General features: G+C 37.2%; 1 protein-coding gene across 1 annotated transcript; it reads left to right on the forward strand.

The window, feature by feature from the left end:
• Nucleotides 1-2,686: 2,686 nt before the first annotated feature.
• Nucleotides 2,687-20,162, forward strand: ppp2r1bb (protein phosphatase 2, regulatory subunit A, beta b). Its single transcript, XM_067365708.1, has 15 exons — nucleotides 2,687-2,811; nucleotides 3,430-3,520; nucleotides 5,791-5,891; nucleotides 6,012-6,244; nucleotides 6,345-6,492; nucleotides 7,562-7,717; nucleotides 7,805-7,919; nucleotides 8,008-8,078; nucleotides 11,336-11,470; nucleotides 13,455-13,628; nucleotides 13,979-14,039; nucleotides 18,512-18,666; nucleotides 18,774-18,916; nucleotides 19,008-19,099; nucleotides 19,205-20,162. Exons 1-15 carry the CDS (start codon nucleotides 2,734-2,736, stop codon nucleotides 19,219-19,221), a joined length of 1,770 nt encoding a protein of 589 aa, XP_067221809.1. The 5' UTR covers nucleotides 2,687-2,733; the 3' UTR covers nucleotides 19,222-20,162.

Raw genomic sequence — 20,162 nt, forward strand, 5'->3', positions numbered from 1 at the left:
TAGACAAGGGCAGAACATCTGGATCTGCACAGGTGAATCAACAGACTAGGTAAGCAAGCAAGAACAATAGCGAAAAATGGCAGATGGAGCAATAATAACTGACATGATCCATGATATCATGATATTTTTAGTGATATTTGTAAATTGTCTTTCTAAATGTTTCGTTAGCATGTTGCTAATGTACTGTTAAATGTGGTTAAAGTTACCATCGTTTCTTACTGTATTCATGGAGACAAGAGTCGTCGCTATTTTCATTATTAAACACTTGCAGTCTGTATAATTCAAAAACACTACTTCATTCTTTATAAATCTCTCCAACAGTGTAGCATTAGCCGTTAGCCACGGATCAGAGCCTCAAATTCATTCAGAATCAAATGTAAACAATATAACAGTATACAAAACTCACATAATCCGCCGCATGCATGACGAACACTTTGTAAAGATCCATTTGAGGGTTATATTAGCTGTGTAAACTTTGTTTATGCACTGTTCAAGGCAAGCGCTAACTCCGTGGGCGTGGAGCACGAGAATTAAAGGGCCAGTAGCCCTGTATCGGCTCATTTATAATGATGCCCCAAAATAGGCAGTTAAAAAAATGAATTAAAAAAAATCTATGGGGTATTTTGAGCTGAAACTTCACAGACACATTCAGGGGACACCTTAGACTTATATTACATATTTTAAAAAAAGTTCTAGGGCACCTTTAATAAATATCCTGACGCATCTAAACTTAATAATGGCAGTGAGCGATACCAATGAGTATGAAGCTAAAAAATAATCCTTCCATCCACATCTATCCATCATAAACGTACTTTACACAGCTCCGGGGGGGGTCCTTCTGAAGCGAAGCAATGCATTTGTGTAAAAAAATATCCATATTTAACAAATTATAAAGTAAAATATCTAGTTCCACCAGACCGCCTTCTGTATTCAACTTACGAAGAAAGTGTAAAACTCTCGCAGTTCAAAAAGTTTAGGGTGTACTCACACTAGGCGCTCTGAACCGTGCCCGAGCGCGTTTGACCCCCAAAGCCTGGTTTGTTTAACAAGTGCGATCGCTCCGTTCCATGCCCGGGCACGGTTCATTTAGCCGGCCCTGGCCCGCTTGGAATAGGTGGGCCAGAGCGCGGTTCGGTTGGACTCGAGCGTGGTTTGCATAGTATGAGCGCTAACCGTGCCAGAGCACGGAATAGCTACTACTATGTGTGCGCTAATGTCATCATTACAATGGCAAACATCTTTATTACTACTTTGATAGTAAACTTATCAATTCATGTAATTAATTTGAGTGTATTTGCATTTATAACGGGTATGATTCTCACCCTATTAATAAACAGGAATTGTAGTTTGCGAGTAAAGCTGCAAATTCCTCCATTAACGTCAGCTGCCTTCATAATAATCCTCTGATATGTGCAAGTGAAAATCGCTGCGTGGCATAAATTATAAATAGACAATAGGCAGTATCTTAGCAAAAGTGCTTTGCCTGTTTTCTTCCATTCAAAAAGTTGCATCATATTTGAAGTAAGTGTTCTCTGGCCTGGAACATTAAGTGCAGTGTAAGTCAGCGGGGGAGGGGGACAATCGCGCTTGGGCTCGGTTCAAGGCAACCGTGCCTAGTGTGAGTACACCCTTACGCTACGTCCTATGCCTGCCCTATTCAACTTACGGAAAAAGCTTAACTGATATGTCACCACTTTACACTTTCTTTGTAAGTATAATACAGAACGCCGACTCATTATTGGCCAACGCTTTTCACGTCGCAGGAGCCGATCATCGCTTCATAACACTAAGGTTGAACTACTGTAGTCCTGTGGACTATTTTAACAAGGTCTTTATTACCTTTCTGGACCTTGAATGTGGAAATTACATTGCTTTCTATAGGGATCAGAAACCACTCAGATTTCATCAAAAATATCTTAATTTGTGTTCTGAAGATGAATGAAGGTCTTACGGGTTTGGAATGACATGAAGGTGAGCAATTAATGACAGAATCTTAATTTTTGGGTGAACTAACCCTTTAACAATAACCTTAAAACCTTTCAACCAGTATCTTTTTAGTGATTCACACAAAAATAAACATTCGGTCACATTCTTTACTCAACTTCACTATAAAAGTATTCTACAATAGCGCATATGACTCATGCTATATTTCAGTTATTTTAAATCTTTTCCCATTAGTGAGTTGTTCACTTTCAATGAATAGAAATGAATTTCAAAGCTGTTTTTTGTTTCTTTTTACTACAGTCTATGGTATTTAGTTGCTAACAAGTTTCTACAAAAGACGACAACTACTACCATGAATTTAATTTTATGTGCTTCGGGAATCAGATGAACGTTGTTTTTAAATTGAACTTAGGTTTTTAAAGTTTAAAGAGTTTACCTTTAGGTATGGCTGGTTGAAATTCATGTTGTAAATCAGGGTGTGAAAGTCCTTATCTTTCTCATAAATCCAAAACTGCCATTCTAAAAAGTTTAAACCCATAGGAAATTCCAGAAGGAACTCAATGTGAATTAGCCTCTGACTTTAAAATATATTACTCAATATATTTACATTATATTGCAACCATTATAGCCTTTTTTGTCATTTTTATTTTTGTGTTATGTGTTTATGTAGGCCTATGCAGACCTCGCTCAGTAGCAGGACTTTAAATTTGTTGGGTGTTTTCCCATCAGCCTGTGTCGGGCGGAAATAGGGCAGCGCAGCTTCTCTTCGGTAGTCATCCAGGTCTAAAAATGGCAGGAGCAGAGGGAGACGATTCGCTTTATCCCATCGCGGTTTTAATCGATGAACTGAGAAATGAAGATGTTCAGGTAGACTTCAGTCTAAGATAAGCTGTGTTTGATTTATGTGTATTAAAAATTCGCGTTTTATTAGCATCCTCCATCATTACCCGCTAACCGAGGTTCTCATACAGCGATTCATTTACAAAATAACTCGCTTTTCCTTCTCCTTATGTTTCCTCCTTGTAGTTTTTTCCCCCAGAAAAGTATCAAGTTGCATTAAGGTGTTTTTTATTTTTATTTTTTTAATTCATACTTGATCCATAGAATGAAACCCGTGGATAGAAGTTGGCCGTCATAATAATCCTGAAATTGAACGGCTGTGTCTAAAAAAACCCAAAACGGTGTGGACTGCCTACTTTGACGGCATTTTTGGCGTGTTAAAAGGTGTACACGCCTCGAGTTTGACATTATCCAGCTCGATGGTTCTATATTCTGTACCTACAGATCACATTTTTACCTGACACACCCATGATGTGTGTGAAGGAGTCATCCAAAATGTGCAGTGTTGAGGACCTCAAGTGTCCTCCAGTACTATCAATTCGAGCCACTGACCTGCATCTGTATGCATAAAGTAATAAAACCTAATTTAAGGCAGGGTTGCATCCTTTTTCGTCACTATTAATGTAAATCTGTGCACATCCTCAGTTGCGGTTGAACAGTATTAAGAAGTTGTCCACTATTGCTCTGGCACTGGGTGTGGAGAGAACAAGGACTGAACTTCTGCCCTTCCTCACTGGTAAGCATTCAATCCATCCATCTGCATTCACTCTGATTCTGAACCATTGACAATCTTTTTAAATCTTTGATTTCTGATGCAAATGAATGGCTAAATAGCTTTGTTTTTTAATCATTGCTCATCAGTCATCTTTTTTGATGTGATCTGATTTTTTCCCTAATAAATGGAATATATCATAATATTTTATAATATTTATAATATTTTTTCCACATCAAATATTGGAACTGAATGTATTGGGTTTTTAATTTGCAATAATAGTGGTGATGTAACAGAAGTAGCGACAGATGTTTTCTTCCATGTTGTGTCTTTGGTTTCATCAGAAGATCAAGTTATGACATTTTAATTAAATATTTTATTTATTTTTTTAAATGCAGTGCATGAATGAATCGTTCACTACAACTATTGTTGTTGTTATTATTATTATTATTATTATTATTATTATTAATTTTTTTAAAAATGTGTATATATGTGTTTATTATAGAAATTTTAATTTATACTAAAATATCAGCAGGGCTCAACGTTAAGGTTTTTTTTCTACTGGCCTGGTCATCTTTTTTGATGTGATCTGATTTTTTCCCTAATAAATGGAATATATCAGTGGTTCAAATTTTTACTTGCCTCGCCAAAATTTTCACTGGCCCCACAACAAAAATTTTGTAAAAGTAAAAGACAAGAAAATGGGCCTATAAAATAAGCATGGTTATTGTTATTGTTGTCTTTGTTACATTTAACCTCAATAAATAGGGTTATGACACCAAAAGCTACTATATTAACTTATATTTTAAATATAGTTAGACAAATAAACAGTAAGTAATAAAATGGTAACAAAAAATCAAATTACGAGTAATAGCAAAAATAAATACAACAGAACAAACATAAATGAAATAAATGGTGCTTTTCAAGTCTTTCATGTAGGTTTAAACAGAAGATTTTCAGGTACAGAAATTGTAATCTAATGTATAACTATAGAATAGATTAAACTTTGTTAAAGTTAATCAGTCAAGAACAGTTACAGATGCATAAAAATGTTTTTAATGTTGAAAATATAAAACGTTAAATACTGTTATTTGAAATTATTAAAAATGATGAAGACCCTTTAAATGTGAAATTAAACCCGCCAGTAAGTGGCAGCGAATCCCTGTTAATGAGCGAATCATTGAGACTCAACCGATTCATTCAAATGGCTGATTCATACAGAAAGTGTTGCTCAGAGACGCAAAACAATTCTGTGAACTTTGTTTGGAACTATTTTCGTTGGCGAAATAGCGTGAAACGGGCGATTTGGTGTCTAAAATGTAAGTCACTTGATATTAAGTTCTTGTTCATTAAACTGTACGCTGAATGAAATCAATATCACATTTGTAATCATGCTAATATTTGGAGAAAAACGGAGCTCTTTGCATAATATTGGTTAACTATATTAAATTATATAAATATATACAGGAGCATTTTTGCCCCTAATCTTGAATTCTGGGGCATTCCAAAGGCATTTTAAGACTAAATCATGCAGTGAAAGCGTATACTCTAAATATGCATGCCCACTAATCTAACCTACTAGACTACCTCACGTCGTGAATGCATGCACTCAATGGGTGTGTTTTTGTTTGGTTTTTGTAAAGTGAGGGACATGTTCGATAATTTCAGATCGTTAAATCAACATTTACGATATCATAGATGATATATAACGCACACCCTACAGCACTGGCCCCGGGCCATCGGGCAGTCCTTATTGTAGAGCCCTGATCAGACTGGGTTTTCTCTTGGTTCACAAGCAGACTTTTGGTATATTAATTGGGTTTTATGTTTGTTTTCATAAAACTACTCTTACATCCAAAAAACACATGTACAATTAAATATACTCATATATTTATATACTGTTCATACCGCCGCCGACGAGAGCGTCAAACTTTGCCCTGGCTGCCCTGCCAACAACAGTGTACTGTGCGTTCAAACCGCCACCGACGGAAGGCTCAAAGTAAATGACAAGTTGTGGCAACCAATCGGAATCCTCTCAAGCGAGGATCTCTACATTCTGATTGGTTGCCGCCGAACCGCGCCATAGCTCATTACCATAAAGTTGACCTGACTTCAACTCTCCTCGACGCTCACGCCGAGCCGGAGCTCGCCGCCAGCTCACATTGAAAATTAATGACTTCCTGTCACTTTGACGCTCTCGCCGGCGGCAGTGTGAACGCAAGGTTACACTTGCTTTTGGTAAGTATTAAAATTTAAAATGTAAATTAGCTAACCTGACATGCCTTCATCTGTAGACACCATATATGATGAGGATGAAGTTCTTCTTGCCTTGGCTGAGCAGCTCGGGAGCTTCACTGTACTTGTTGGAGGCCCAGAGTTTGTGCACTGTCTCTTGGTAAGTGATAAGAGGCAAATAATTCAGTTAAATAATGACCAGATCAGATTTTAGCAATGTATTATCTAGAGTCAAAACACACCTTTATGCATATTTTCATCCTGCACTTTTTCTCCTCAGCCTCCCCTGGAGAGTTTGGCCACAGTGGAGGAAACGGTCGTGCGGGACAAGGCCGTGGAGTCTCTGCGCAAGATCTCCCAGGAACATTCCCCTGTAGACCTAGAGGTGCATTTTGTACCACTTGTGAAGCGTTTGGCCAGCGGGGACTGGTTCACCTCCCGAACATCTGCCTGCGGGCTGTTTAGCGTCTGCTACCCACGTGTGTCCAGTACCGTTAAAGCGGAAATTCGTCAGTAAGTTCAAATGATGCGTTGTTTTTATGACGTAAACTTTCAGCGTCACCTTGATTACTGTGGTCATCTTTAGTATTTATTGATATGGTTTTCTTTACAGGCACTTCCGCACACTTTGCTCGGACGACACTCCTATGGTGCGTCGTGCCGCCGCCTCTAAGCTAGGCGAGTTTGCGAAGGTTCTGGAGCTGGACTATGTTAAGAGTGACATCATTCCTCTCTTTACAGCACTAGCATCTGATGAGCAGGTACGCTGGTACACATTTGCAAATTTTTGATATTTACCCCAGGGCGTCATTTATAAATTCTAAGTGTATGTAAATTTGTACATTTGATCAATAAATTCAGTTATTATAAGAAACTATTTAATTTGATTGTTACCTATCAAATAAAATAATGTACACTGCAGAATTACAAAAAATACTACAAAACTGCAATAAATAAGGTTATATGATTGTTTTACATTTTTGAATGTGTAAATAAGAAAAAATGCAATGATACTTTTAAACATGAAACTTAACTGCCAGTAGGGGGCGGCAAGTCACTTAATGAGTGAGTCATTGAGTCATTCACTCAACCGATTCGTTTGGATCATTCAGTAACAATTGCTTTGAGAATGCGCAGTAGTTCTGCTATGATCTTTGTTTGGACTTATTTTCATTGGTGAAACAGAACAAAAACAGTCAATATTGTGTCTAAAATGTAAGTGACTTAATATTAACTACTTGTTTTTGATATATAAAATCAATGTTACATTTGCAGTCGTGATAATATTCGTCAAAACGGCTCCCTTGGTCGTTAAGTTGCTTAACTAAAAACAACCAAATTAAATTGGTAGGGAGAATCAATGAAATATGAATAATTTACTGCCACTGTGAGAATATCATTTAATCAATAAAAAGTAAATGTAGTCTGATTTTAGAGAATTTAAAAACTAATATAATCAAGTACTTAGTTTTAGGAATCGAATTACGTAATCCAGATTGCATGTAAATCAGTCACTACCCCCACACACATTTTTTCTAATTGTTTATTAAAACATTGAAGAAAATTTAAAATTAAAAATAATGACTAAGATTCAGGAAAATGTCATTACCTTTTTTTACTTGGTTACACCACACATGACATTTCTAGAGTCATTAAATTGAAACTTTTCCTAATTGTATATGCATTTTTCAAAACCAACATGTATATAAAGATTACATTTCATTTACACAGATGCACATGTTTTAAACAAGATTGTTCTTTTTTATTTCTTTTTCCTTCCCGTGGGTGTTCTTATTTGTCATTGAACCAGATGTTTACTTTTCTCTGCAGGACTCTGTGCGTCTTTTGGCGGTAGAAGCTGGTGTCAGCATTGCCACTCTCCTGCCACAGGAAGACTTGGAGGCTCTGGTCATGCCCACATTACGTCAGGCCGCAGAGGACAAGTCCTGGAGGGTGCGCTACATGGTGGCAGACAAATTCTCAGAAGTGGGTACTTATGAAACGCATATTTGGCCGTTATCCACGTTTCCTACGAGACTTAGACTAACTGGATGTTTTTGTGTTTGTGTAAAGTTGCAAAAAGCAGTTGGCCCAGAGATCACTAAGAACGATCTGGTCCCGGCGTTCCAGAACTTGTTGAAAGACTGCGAGGCAGAGGTCCGGGCTGCTGCTGCCAACAAGGTGAAAGGTGAGGTGTCCCTCTGCCAGCTTCCCAAAGCCTGATTTCTCTATGAAAACAGCCACAACATTATTTCATAGCCTGTTTATCTCTGCAGTATTCTGTGAAAATTTGCCTGAAGACAGCAGGGAGACCATCATCATGACTCATATTCTGCCATGCGTCAAGGTACACATTTTAATCTCGCCCACTTGTTTATGAAATTGTGTGTGGCTGAACAGTTATGCTGCACGGTGTCGGCCAAGTTCTCAGGGGGGTGTACCTAGAAAACTCAAGCTTGTTTTCTGATAATGTGATATCATATCTGGGAAGGTGTCCAGGTTGTCTCTGCAAGAGATCTTGCAGCAGGTCTGGTTGTTTTTGTGTTATTTTTGGGGGTGTTTACATCTTTGCTGTAAACAAGTGGTAATTTAATGTTTTAATTTATGACAGAATAATTGCACTAATGTGGTTCATACTTCAAACATGAATTCATATATACAGACTAGGTTTTACGCCCCAACTATACAGATTACCAGAGTTCACTCATTTATTTACGTCATTATCAGCCGGTGAGTAAACTTTTTGTCATTGAATTTTTGCCATCCTCTCTGAGGTCATGGGCAGCAGGGGTCACTGTTGTTATCCGTTACACCCATTAGTGATCCCATGTCAGCAGTCTGTCTCTAGGTTTACTGTAGCATCAGGCTAGGATTAGGTTTTTATTATTTTTATTTCCTGGTACAGTAAATGCCTGTGACTGACTGAATCATGGTACAAGAGGGACTGAAATGATATTTTATAAATAAATAGTGGAAATGCAGTGTGTGGATGTCTGGAAACACAAATGAATCAAAGAAATTCAAGTTGAAATATTTGTCCCTCCTCCCTAAACCAATTCACTTAATAAACACTGTTTTATCAAGGATATAACAAATTAAACGGGTTAAAATTATCTAATTTGTTTTAACTCGATTCATTTTGACATTTTGAATTAATTTGTTTCTCACAATTATTTAAAGGCATTTTATGTACAATTAGTAGTTAAATACATTTTTGGCCTAATACTGCTGTGTATCAAAGTTTTAATTAATTGATAATCAATGGTTATCTGTGCATTAAACGATTTTAATGCATAATGTAGATGCAAAAAATCTCTGATGCAAAGCAGAGTGCATTAAAATAGTGTAATGCACAGCTAGCTGTGGATTTATTCCGCTTATGCCATGGTCATATGCCAGCATAGACAAGTTAAAGCGTTAAATTTGACTGGAAGGGTTAAAATTGCGGTTATTTACCTCAGCTACTACTTGTTAGATATATAATTCTGTGGACTTTAAATCAGACACAGAGATAAAGTAGTGCGGTAAGATTACGTTTATTTTATTGAATCATAACGTTTATTTGAATTAGCAGAGAGAGAGATGCGTGTGTGATTTACCTGCATCTGTGCAGCATCTCTCCACTAGCAATGATGAATTACTTCAAAAACAGTGTACCACCTCCAGACCATGGTATAAATTAAAATGTTACATAAAATGTACAGTTGAGTCGGCGCCAGTGGCCTCATGGGCAGCGCGCCAACATGTAGTGCCAATGCGCTTCCGCCGACCCGAGCCCGAGTCCCGGCTCGTGGTCCTTTCCTGATCCCATCTCCCACCCCCCCCCACCCCCTCTCTCCCCACTTTACTTCCTGTATAATCCCTGTCCTATCATAATAAAGGCAAAAACGCCAAAAATAAATCTTAAAAAAAAAGCAAAAAACTGTACAGTTGAACTATATTTTCTGCCAAAAATGCTTTGAAACTATGGTAGTTTGATAATAATAGGGTTAGGTACCATTCACATTTTAAACGGTACCACTAACAGTATTGGTACCTGAAATTCGGTGCTGGTACCCAACAGTACCTTTTTTTTACTCTGTGTATAAACAAACATTTATTTTAGTGGGGGGAAAAAAAAGTCATATACGGACTGGAGTAAGTGCGTTTCAAGTTATGGACGTATTGCAATTCAAATAGCGCTGTCTCAGTCTGCATCTAATTTTGTGAAATGTAACCACAATTCAGAACATTTAGTCATTGCCCTGTGTGTTGTGTTTGAACAAGTCGCATGGTCTCTCTCTCTAAAGTATTTTACTCTCGCGCCCAGATGCGTTCTCAGGTACCAACATTTGGCACCAATCGATTTAATGCAAGATGGTACTCTGTAGTACAGACGTAATTCGGTCAGTGCCCTAAAAAGTTCAGTACCTAACCCTAGATATTAGTCACAACTCTCCACCCCCTACCAAAAAAGGTTAAACAAAAATGACAACAAAAGCTTCTTATACTTTTTTGAATGAGATGCCGCCTTAATGCATCAAGATTTTACTGTAGTAACTATTGTTGACATGGTATGGATTTAATCAATCAGTTTGTCCAGAGACCTGGAATGATTCGCCTGCCACATCTATGGCACATATGGTCTAATTGGTCCTTAATTTTTCCATTTGTAGTTATTGTCTTATGGAAATAGGATTTGAGACTAAGCAGTCAGTCAGGGCAGGACTTTTTTTCTTCTTTTTTCCTTATTTGGACTACAAAGAACAGTGGAACAGCCTTCGGTGTGTGCTCACTTGAGCTTCACAAGGCGTTCTTTGCTCATAAGTGGCCTGACAGTCTCATGACCTGATGTTTGATATCTGTTAATAAGCTTATGCAAGCAGATCCTTCCTCGCAGATACAAACAGCTTTCTGCTTACTTTGTCAGCAGATGTGATCTGCAATTAGCCTATCCATACAAGCTGCTCGTTGAAACATCAGATCAGAGATCATGTAGGATTTTGGACCCTCTGCAATGTTTTGCAAGCAAATAATTGTCCAGGTTTTCAGGCTCAGATGGACCTCACCGTGGTGCTGTCTTTCTTCAAAGACTCCAGCAATGGTGTAGGGAATGTTTAGGCACCAAATGAGTCAGTGTAGTGATTCATGATTTGATTCTAAACTATTTTAGATACATTGTTTTTCAGCAATGGCGTAGGTGAGCAGTATGATTGGCTCGTTGCCACATTGTCTGTAAAGTAGACATAATTTTTTTTTTTGATTTGATTTTTGACTATTTTCTGTGATTGATTCAGAATTGATATGTTGTTGTTTTATAATATTACTTACTAAGTTAATTAACAATTATTATTACTATTAATAATCATTAATATAATGTTATTAATAATATATTGAAAATAATAATTATTGCTGTTGTTAATATATTAAGTTTTTTGTTTTAATTAACAATAATGACTATAATAACAATAATGAAGTGTTATTTTTTATTATTAATTATTGTTGTTGTTGTATATTAATTTATTTTCCACCCCATCCTGCAATCACCAGCTCTCTGATTACAGCTACTTGTAGAAGAATAGCTTGATTTCAAAGCCCTCAAGCCTCGTTCTCTTCCCTCAACAGGAGCTGGTGTCTGACACAAACCAGCATGTGAAGTCTGCCCTGGCTTCTGTCATCATGGGTCTCTCTACCATCTTGGGCAAGGACAACACCGTAGAACATCTGTTGCCTCTTTTCCTGGCCCAACTGAAGGACGAGGTAACCCACCTGGAGCTCGGCCCAGTCTTTCATCTGTTTGTCTCTCTTCTTCCTCCTATGGTTAAAGCTCCTTATGATTGTTCTAGAACCGAGACAACAGATGTTCATTTGCCAGGTCTGATAGGTCACCTTGTGTTGGGCTTAAGGGATGTTTCCTAAATGATCTTCACTAAAGTCCTTGATTGATGTTCCTTTTATTGGGCTCTCATCCACAACCACTCTCTGAGACGTATTAGCTTTTAGATTGTAGTAATAAACTCTTAGTCTGTTTTTAAATGAAGTTGAACTTTGGCCTCAGCTTTCAGCTAGGCCATGCCAAAACCAAAACCCATCCAAACGCTTTCCTCCTGTGTTTGTGTTCCCTTCTGTTTTATTGGACTCCTCTCGATTGTCAAACACACAATCTGAAAATGTTAAGAGCTGGATTCTGTGAATTCTGTCCTGAAGTGTATTTCCATTGGCCGCTTATCCGTCCAGCTCTGTTTGACTAACAAACTTTGTTGTTTGGATTTTAGTCAGTCATCACCAAAGTGCACTTGCTCAAGCAAGTCATCAAATATTTGGCAGCATGTATGCGTGCGCTGTAACAATATCGCATGAGTGTGGCGTCCTCCTGGAGCCTTTTAAGGAAATATAAAAGGAGACCCTTTCCTTTTCAGTAAAATTCATACATATGACTTTTACTCGTGTAAATGCAAGAAATTATGAGAACTTTAAAGCCATAAAATAAATGTTGCCTATGTTTACTTTCTTCAAGACATGTTTAATACACCAGTTTTATTACTGACCTTATTGTACCTGATTCATCTTTCCATGTTATTGTAAAGGTACAAAATAGTTTTAAAGGTGTCATCGAATGTTTTTTTTTTTTACAAGATGTAATATAAGTCTAAGGTGTCCCCTGAATGTGTCTGTGAAGTTTCAGCTCAAAATATCCCATACATTTTTTTTTTAAATTATTTTTTTAACTGCCTATTTTGGGCCATAATTCGAAATGCGCCGATTCAGCGGCCCCTTTAACTCACGCGCTCCCTGCCCCCCGAGCTATCGACTGTAATACAGTGCATTTACAAAGTTCACACAGCTAATATAACCCTCAAAATGGATCTTTACAAAGTGTTCGCCATGCATGCTGCATGCATACATCAGATTATGTGAGTATTGTATTTATTTGGATGTTTGCATTTGATTCTGAATGAGTTTGAGGCTATGTTCTGTGGCTTACAGCTAATGCTACACTGTTGGAGAGATTTATAAAGAATGAAGTTGTGTTTATGAATTATACAGACTGCAAGTGTTTAAAAATGAAAATAACGACAGTCTTGACTCTATGAATACAGTAAGAAACGATGGTAACTTTAACCACATTTAACAGTACATTAGCAACATGCTAATGAAACATTTAGAAAGACAATTTACAAATATCACTAAGAATATCATGTTATCATGGATCATGTCAGTTATTATTGCTCCATCTGCCATTTTTTGCTGTTCTGGCTTGCTTACCTAATCTGATGATTCAGCTGTGCACATCCAGACATTAATACTGGCTGTCCTTGTCTAATGCCTTGAACATGGGCTGGCATATGCAAATATTGGGGTGTACATATTAATGATCCCGACTGTTACGTAACAGTCGGTGTTATTTTGAGATTCGCCTGTTCTTCAAAGGTCTTTTAAACAAATCAAATGAGGAAACAATGGAGTTTGAGACTCACTGTATGTCATTTCCATGTACTGAACTCTTGTTATTCAACTATGCCAATATAAATTCTTTTTTTTTTTTATTTAGGGCACCTTTAAACTTTTTGGTTAATATTTTGTTATCAGGCCATCCTTCTTTAATCCTTCCTTGAAAAACAAATGTATTATTTAAAATGAAATTGATTAATTTATCAAGTTATTTAAAGATTAATACATTTATTTTATATATTGATTGATTTAGTCATAGATTAATATAAAGTGATGTTCTGTTTCCCTATAGTGCCCTGAGGTGCGTCTGAACATCATTTCTAATTTGGACTGTGTGAATGAGGTGATCGGGATCCGGCAGCTCTCTCAGTCTCTGCTGCCAGCCATAGTGGAGCTGGCTGAGGATGCCAAGTGGAGGGTTCGACTGGCCATCATTGAGTACATGCCACTGCTGGCTGGCCAACTGGTGAGTGTGTGCTACTCTCGCATTGCTAGGAGATCGATTAGTTGTATCTGGACTGAAGAATTGTCTTCTGCCTCCTTTGGACTCAAAAATAAATATTCTCCAAAAATAAATATACTCAAAAATATTTACTTATGCTCAAGTTTCAAACCTGTTTAATGTTTTTCATTCTGTAAAAAAAAAAAAAAAAAAGTAGAAATCTTTTCCATACAATGCAAGTAAATGCACTGCAGATCTTCCAAAAGGAGTAAACTAACAAACTGATTTGGAAATGCTTGAAGATGTTTTTATTTTTCAGCTAAATATTCCATTTAACTGCATGAAATTTAACTATATTCCAACTTTGTTGCTAGGGAGTGGAGTTTTTCGATGAGAAGTTGAATTCCCTGTGCATGGCATGGCTCATTGATCACGGTAGGTCTTCTGGGTCCTCTTTTTCCAGTGTATGATGATTCCTTTGAGTACTGGAGTAATGTAAAAAGATGCATTGAGTTATTGACAACAATGAACCAAAACGTTTAAACTGTATAAGTTCGAGCAGATGCATTTGCTTACATTTGAAGATAGCACAGCCAAGACGTGAAGCAGTTGCCTCTGCCTGTCCTACTCCTTCCCCAAAAGGAGAAAGAGAAACACGCATGTATCTCTAGAAGTTTCGGCTCTGCTCTCTTGGCCAATTTCAAGAGTTTGATAAGATTGTAGAACTCTCAACCACTGTTCATCTCTCTTGTTTTTTTCCCCCTTCTCTCGCTTTTACCTATGTGTGTCTTTCTTTCTGTCTGTCTTTCTTTGTTAGGGGCCAAGCACTATGTAATTGTATTACATTGTGCTTGGCTCCTTACTTTATTAGGGGCCAAGCACAATGTATTGTAATCGTTGGCATTCTTCTTCTTCTGTTCTTGAAGTCTATAGAACTTGTGGGAAAGTTATGAAATTTGGCACACAGATAGAGGACAGTTTAAACATTAACAGCGATTTTGGAGTCTCTAACTGAATCTCTCTAGTGCCACCAACTGTTTAAATTTGCACTCATGTTTATGCTAATAACTTTTGAACCATAAGGGCAAACGGAATTAAGAAACAAAAATTCTTTTCCACTGATTCCTTGGCTCAAGATGATTTGAGTGCATGTCATGCAAATTTTACCACCATTTTGAATTTTCAGAAAAAAATACCTTTTTCAGACTCCTCCTAGACCGTTTCATGAAAATTGAACCAGGTCATCTTCATATCATGTTGACAAAAAGTTACGGAATTCAAGTTGATTCGTCAAACCGTTCTTGAATAATGTGTGAACGAATTCGACGGAGAGCAGGCCAAAATGAATGTGAGGCTATATATCTGCAACGCTTTAATGTGTTCAGACCAAACTTGCTGTGTGTTATGACAACCATGACCTGAGGCACAGTTTTGGCAGAGTGCCATTTAGTGGTCAGGAGATAAGAAAAATGGCTGTTTTTTGCTTATTACTTCTGAACGGTTTGGCCAAATCTGGTCTTGAATTCGGTGCAGTATGCCGAACCGTTGGTTTTCCTTTATCAGCCATTTTGGTCGTCAACCATTTTGAATTTTGTCATAAAATGCTATATTTTACGAACGTATTTGCATATGATAATCTCGGTAACTATGCCCTGAAGGTACTCAGAGTTTCAAGACAGCACCACATTGTGGTCAATTATAATGAAATTTCAAAAAAGGCTAATAGCATTTGATTAATTAATCTATTGTAATGAAACTTAATCTTAATATATTCCTTGGGTCATCCTGTGAACATGAATACCAATTTTGCCACTGAACTTCCTGTCTACCATTTTGATTTTCTTTAAAAACCTACTTTTTCAAACTCCTCCTAGAACGTTTGTCTGATTTTCACAAAATTTGAGACGGATCATCTTCAGACCATGCCGGCAAAAAAACTGTCGATAGACAAAACCGTTTTTAGCGTATCAACGAATTTGATGGCATAATGGCAAATAGCATCTGAGGCTGTATCTCTGGAAAGATTTAAAATATTATCACCAGACTTTGTGTGTAATTGTCACCCAACACTGAGCAATATGGTGTCAGCGCTACGTACTGTCAAAATTAATAAGCAATTATGTTACAAGTGATTGTTCTGATGGGCTTTCAACTATTTTGCTTAAAATAGTCTCCAAATGTCTTTACTGATTTTTGCAGTTGGTCTGATGTGACAGTTGGTCTGAAAAGTGACAGTAAAGACTTTATCATTTTACAAAGATTTTCAAAGAAGAATTCTGGGGGGGGAAAAGCACTAAATCAGCATATGTGACCCTAAAGATTTGAGTAATGGCTGTTTAAAACTCAGCTTTGCCAATACAATATCTGATATCCAGCCTCTTAGTGGTGCCACTTTTTCTTCTTTTTTTAGAACAGATAAGAATTATAAACTGCCTGCTGATCTGGTTTTGATTGGCATGTCAGTGGTAATGAATGTTTCAGATTGATGAGCCTCTTAGTAAATCTTCAATTTAATGGTTGTCAGAATGGTTATGATCTCACTCTGAACCATGCGCTGAGTAGATCCAGCTGTTGAGGTGTTTTGCATGGTGATTTTCAGTGAGGACCTTGACCACACACACACACACACACGCACAATTACACTCTGACACAGTTGTAGACAAAGGGCCAGATGGGTTACATCACTGGAATGTTCTTGTATATCCTGTGCCGCTGGGCCAGTGCTGTCGTCTTACATAAGAGCTGTGAGCCGAAGCGGCGCTATTATCTGTTCTGTCATGTGTAAATGTGAACTCATTTTTCTGACAAATACACACAGGCACATCTGCAATAGGTACACAGTGTCAAATGGATTGTCTCATTTCATGTGTGTGTGTTTTATAATCCCCTTTTTAAAGCTTGACCTACTTCATGAGTGCTCATCACATTTTGGCTGACTTGAAGTACTTTTTTTTTTTTTTCTTTCATAAGCTCTGTGAGGACTATGGGTGGGGATTTGTCATGAATTTTTAAACTCTAAATAGGATTGTCTCAGGCAAATTCTCAGCCTTTTGATAAAGGGGGTTATGTCATCGTCAGACTGGTTTGAAAAGAGCCGCCCGTCTGATGTTTAGTAGATTTGTGATGCACAATTTCACAGGATGTTTGTAGATACTTACTCTTCCCAGAATTAAGGTTAAATTGCTTAGATTGTCATCTCTATTGGAATTATTGTGAAGTCAGGTGGAATGTAATCTGTGGAGGTAATGCTGGCCACCAAAACAATGTCGATTAACCTCACTTGGGTCCAAATCTCATGCCAGAAATCTGATCAAACAAGCTGGGAAAGCTGAAAATGGCAAAGTAAATATTACAGAACAAGTACGTAATTCGTGTCAACTCATCTTTGAGAGAAAAAAACAAGCGAATTGGTGGAACTCTGTTGGATAAAGAGTGTGGTGTAGTTTAGCGGGTACACATCTGGACTGATAAATGGAAGATTGTCTTCAACCCTTAAAGGGACCATCCATAAATCACTGTTTTGACTTTAAATGGAAATTTAAGTTGTACATGAAATTTCCCATACTTTCCTTATAATTTCTAATAATAAAAAATTCTTTACTTTTAATGACTAAAAATAAGTGACTACTTGCTCTCCACACTGAAGAATGTGTCTTCACGTTGTATGTAGGGTTCCAAAGGGGCGGCAAGTTTCCGGTAAATTTCTGGAAAGTTTTCAAGGGAGCTTAACCTGGGGAATTTTGGAAATATTCCAGTTCGGAAACTTGACGGGAATTTATGGGAATTAATTGGAAATATTTTGTTTGGTCATAACATAAATTATTTTTTCGCATTCGTTTAATTCAAATTTAGTAAATGCATCAAATATATTTTGATTGCAGCAATTGTTATTTATTTCAGTGTCACATGATCCTTCAGAAATCATTCTAATATGCTGATTTGATACTCACTTGTCAATGTTGGAAACAGTTGTGCTGCTTAATATTGTTTTGGAACTGTATTACTTTTTTCATGATTCATTGAATAAAAAGTTAAAAAGAACAGCATTTATTCAAAATAGAAATCTTTTCTAACAATATCACTTTAATATCACTTTTTATCAATTTCACACAAATCCTTGCTGAATAAAAGCATTAATTTCTTAAAAGAGAAAACAAATTTTGATCAGTAGTGTATATTGTTACAAAAGATTTCTATTTTAAATAAATGCTGTTCTTTAAAAAAAAATTTCATCAAAGAATCCTGAAAAAAAAAAAAGGATAACAGATTATAAAAAAAAAATATTAAGCAGCACAGCTGTTTCCAATGTTGATAATTGAGTATCAAATTAGCATATTAGAATAACTTTTGAAGAATCATGTGACCCTGAAGACTGGAGTAATGATGCTGAAAATTCAGCTTTGATCACAGGAATTCTATTTTAACATATATTAAAATAGAAAACCATTATTTTAAATTGTGGTTATTTCACAATATTATTATTTTTTTCTGTATTTTTGATCAAATGTGCATGTTATGGACTGGGGTAATGCACAGTGCATGCAGGGGGTGTGGCCTCGATAGCCCTGCAGTAAGAAGTGTGCTGTGTGAATGCGACTGAGGAATGTGCAGGGTAAAAAATGACCTGAAATTGCATTAAATCTGGTTGTTTTAATCAAAATTATGCTGCAAGATTTTTTTTTTTTTTTCTACATTTAAGTACCATGTTATAGGCTAACCTGCAATTTTGCAAATTCCCTGTTTATTCCCATATATTCCTGGAATTTTGCAACCCTAGTTGTATGGCAGTGGACTAAGTGTGGTGGCATGGACCGAAATATTTGATTACAAGTACCTAAATGTTGTTTGGCCCACAGCATTGATGTTAGCATGCAAGTTAACAGAAGTATCTCTGCCGTGTTTTGCAGTGTATGCCATCCGAGAGGCTGCTACCTGCAACCTAATGAAGCTGGTGGAGAAGTTTGGAGCAGAATGGGCCCAGAACACCATTGTGCCCAAAGTCCTTGGCATGGCCAATGATTCCAACTACCTGCACAGGATGACCACTCTTTTCTGCATCAATGTAAGTATAAATGGCACCTGTTCCAACTAGTTGGAAATCATTTCATCAGTACCTGGTGTGGCAAGATGGCAATAACTGGAAGTCGTTTTATTCTTTATTTGGGTCAGGCTCTGTCTGAAGCATGTGGACAGGAAATCACCACCAAGCACATGTTGCCTGTAGTCCTCAAGATGTCTACTGACCAAGTGGCCAATGTGCGCTTCAATGTAGCCAAGAGCTTACAGAAGATCGGACCAGTTCTGGACAGCAGGTTTGTTTAAATAATAGCTGCCTATACCCTATTGCTCTTTATGGTATTGGCAAACAAAACAAAGCAATACTAACAATGATGTATCCCACAGTGCTCTGCAGGCAGAGGTCAAACCAGTCCTGGAGAAACTAGCCACAGACCAAGATATGGATGTGAAGTACTTTGCTCAGGAGGCTTTAAGTGGTACTTATCCCTTAATCTCTTTAACCTTCAAACATAAATTTTCTTAGAACACGGTTTCATTCTCCCCTATGCTGTTTATTTATTTATTTTTTGCTCTCTCCGCAGTTCTTGCATTGGCTTGACTGACTTCCTCTCAACATCCAGTGAAAAACTGACAACACAAAACCTGTTGCATTCTATTTATTGTTCTTTTTGAATGATTAAGTATCGTCTGTGTGTTTTTGTTTTACTCTCAAAGATATTGAATGATCAAAGGATGGACTTTTGGTCGAGTTTTACCTCTCAAACACTGTTCTCAGCTAAGCTTTGCATACTTGTACAGTTTGCGCATAGCTCTTCTCAAACATCACCCCATGGGCCATTTCATTGCGATCGTATCGTAATCTGTACATGCCTGCTTCAGCATGCTTTTTGCTTTTCTTAGACCGACGCTCATCCTGCCAGTAGCAGATGGTGCAAAATGCCTGTTTATTTGCTTTAGTAGATTTGCTAGCGCACAGCACATTGTTTACATGTGTTCCCTCTCCAGAGAGAAAAAAAATCTCATGTGCTTACACGGTTTAACTGGAGTGTCCTCTGTCTGCACAGGCCAGATAGTGTTCTGTGCGAATGGTTAGATTGCTTTGCTTTATGTAATGATTTCAAACTTTAATCATAAGCTTTTTCCATCTAGGGACCATATAATTGAATCATTTGTGCCCTAACATGGGATACATGTCTTAAAGGACATCACTCACTTAATTCACGCAGCCTGCATTTTTGTGCTCATGTTGGTCCTGAATAGCCCCCTTTATAGACTTGTAGACTTGTGCCAATGAAATGTGTAGTTATAGTACAATTTATAATTTTGTACGTTTTTCAAATTTTTTTTTTTTTGGAGGAACACTGTCTCAGATTTTATCGACTTAATTGAACATTCATTGTTACGAACAACTTTCACCTACTGTATTCTTAGGAAACCCTTTGTTCATGGTCAATATCATGAGAACTTGTAGCTCTGTTTTTGTTTAACTCATTTGGGATAACTGTACTTTTGGGACTAAATAAAGTCATTTGAACTACG

The sequence above is a fragment of the Chanodichthys erythropterus genome, chromosome 17, assembly GCF_024489055.1.
Source record: "Chanodichthys erythropterus isolate Z2021 chromosome 17, ASM2448905v1, whole genome shotgun sequence".
Lineage (NCBI taxonomy): Eukaryota > Metazoa > Chordata > Actinopteri > Cypriniformes > Xenocyprididae > Chanodichthys > Chanodichthys erythropterus.

Excerpts from the sequence above, each read along its gene's own strand:
- ppp2r1bb (XM_067365708.1), top strand. The coding sequence starts at position 2,734 with ATGGCAGGAGCAGAGGGAGACGATTCGCTTTATCCCATCGCGGTTTTA. Across the intron at positions 7,920-8,007 it reads TGCTGCCAACAAGGTGAAAG|TATTCTGTGAAAATTTGCCT; the intron begins GTGAGGTGTCCC and ends TTATCTCTGCAG. Across the intron at positions 18,667-18,773 it reads CCACTCTTTTCTGCATCAAT|GCTCTGTCTGAAGCATGTGG; the intron begins GTAAGTATAAAT and ends TATTTGGGTCAG.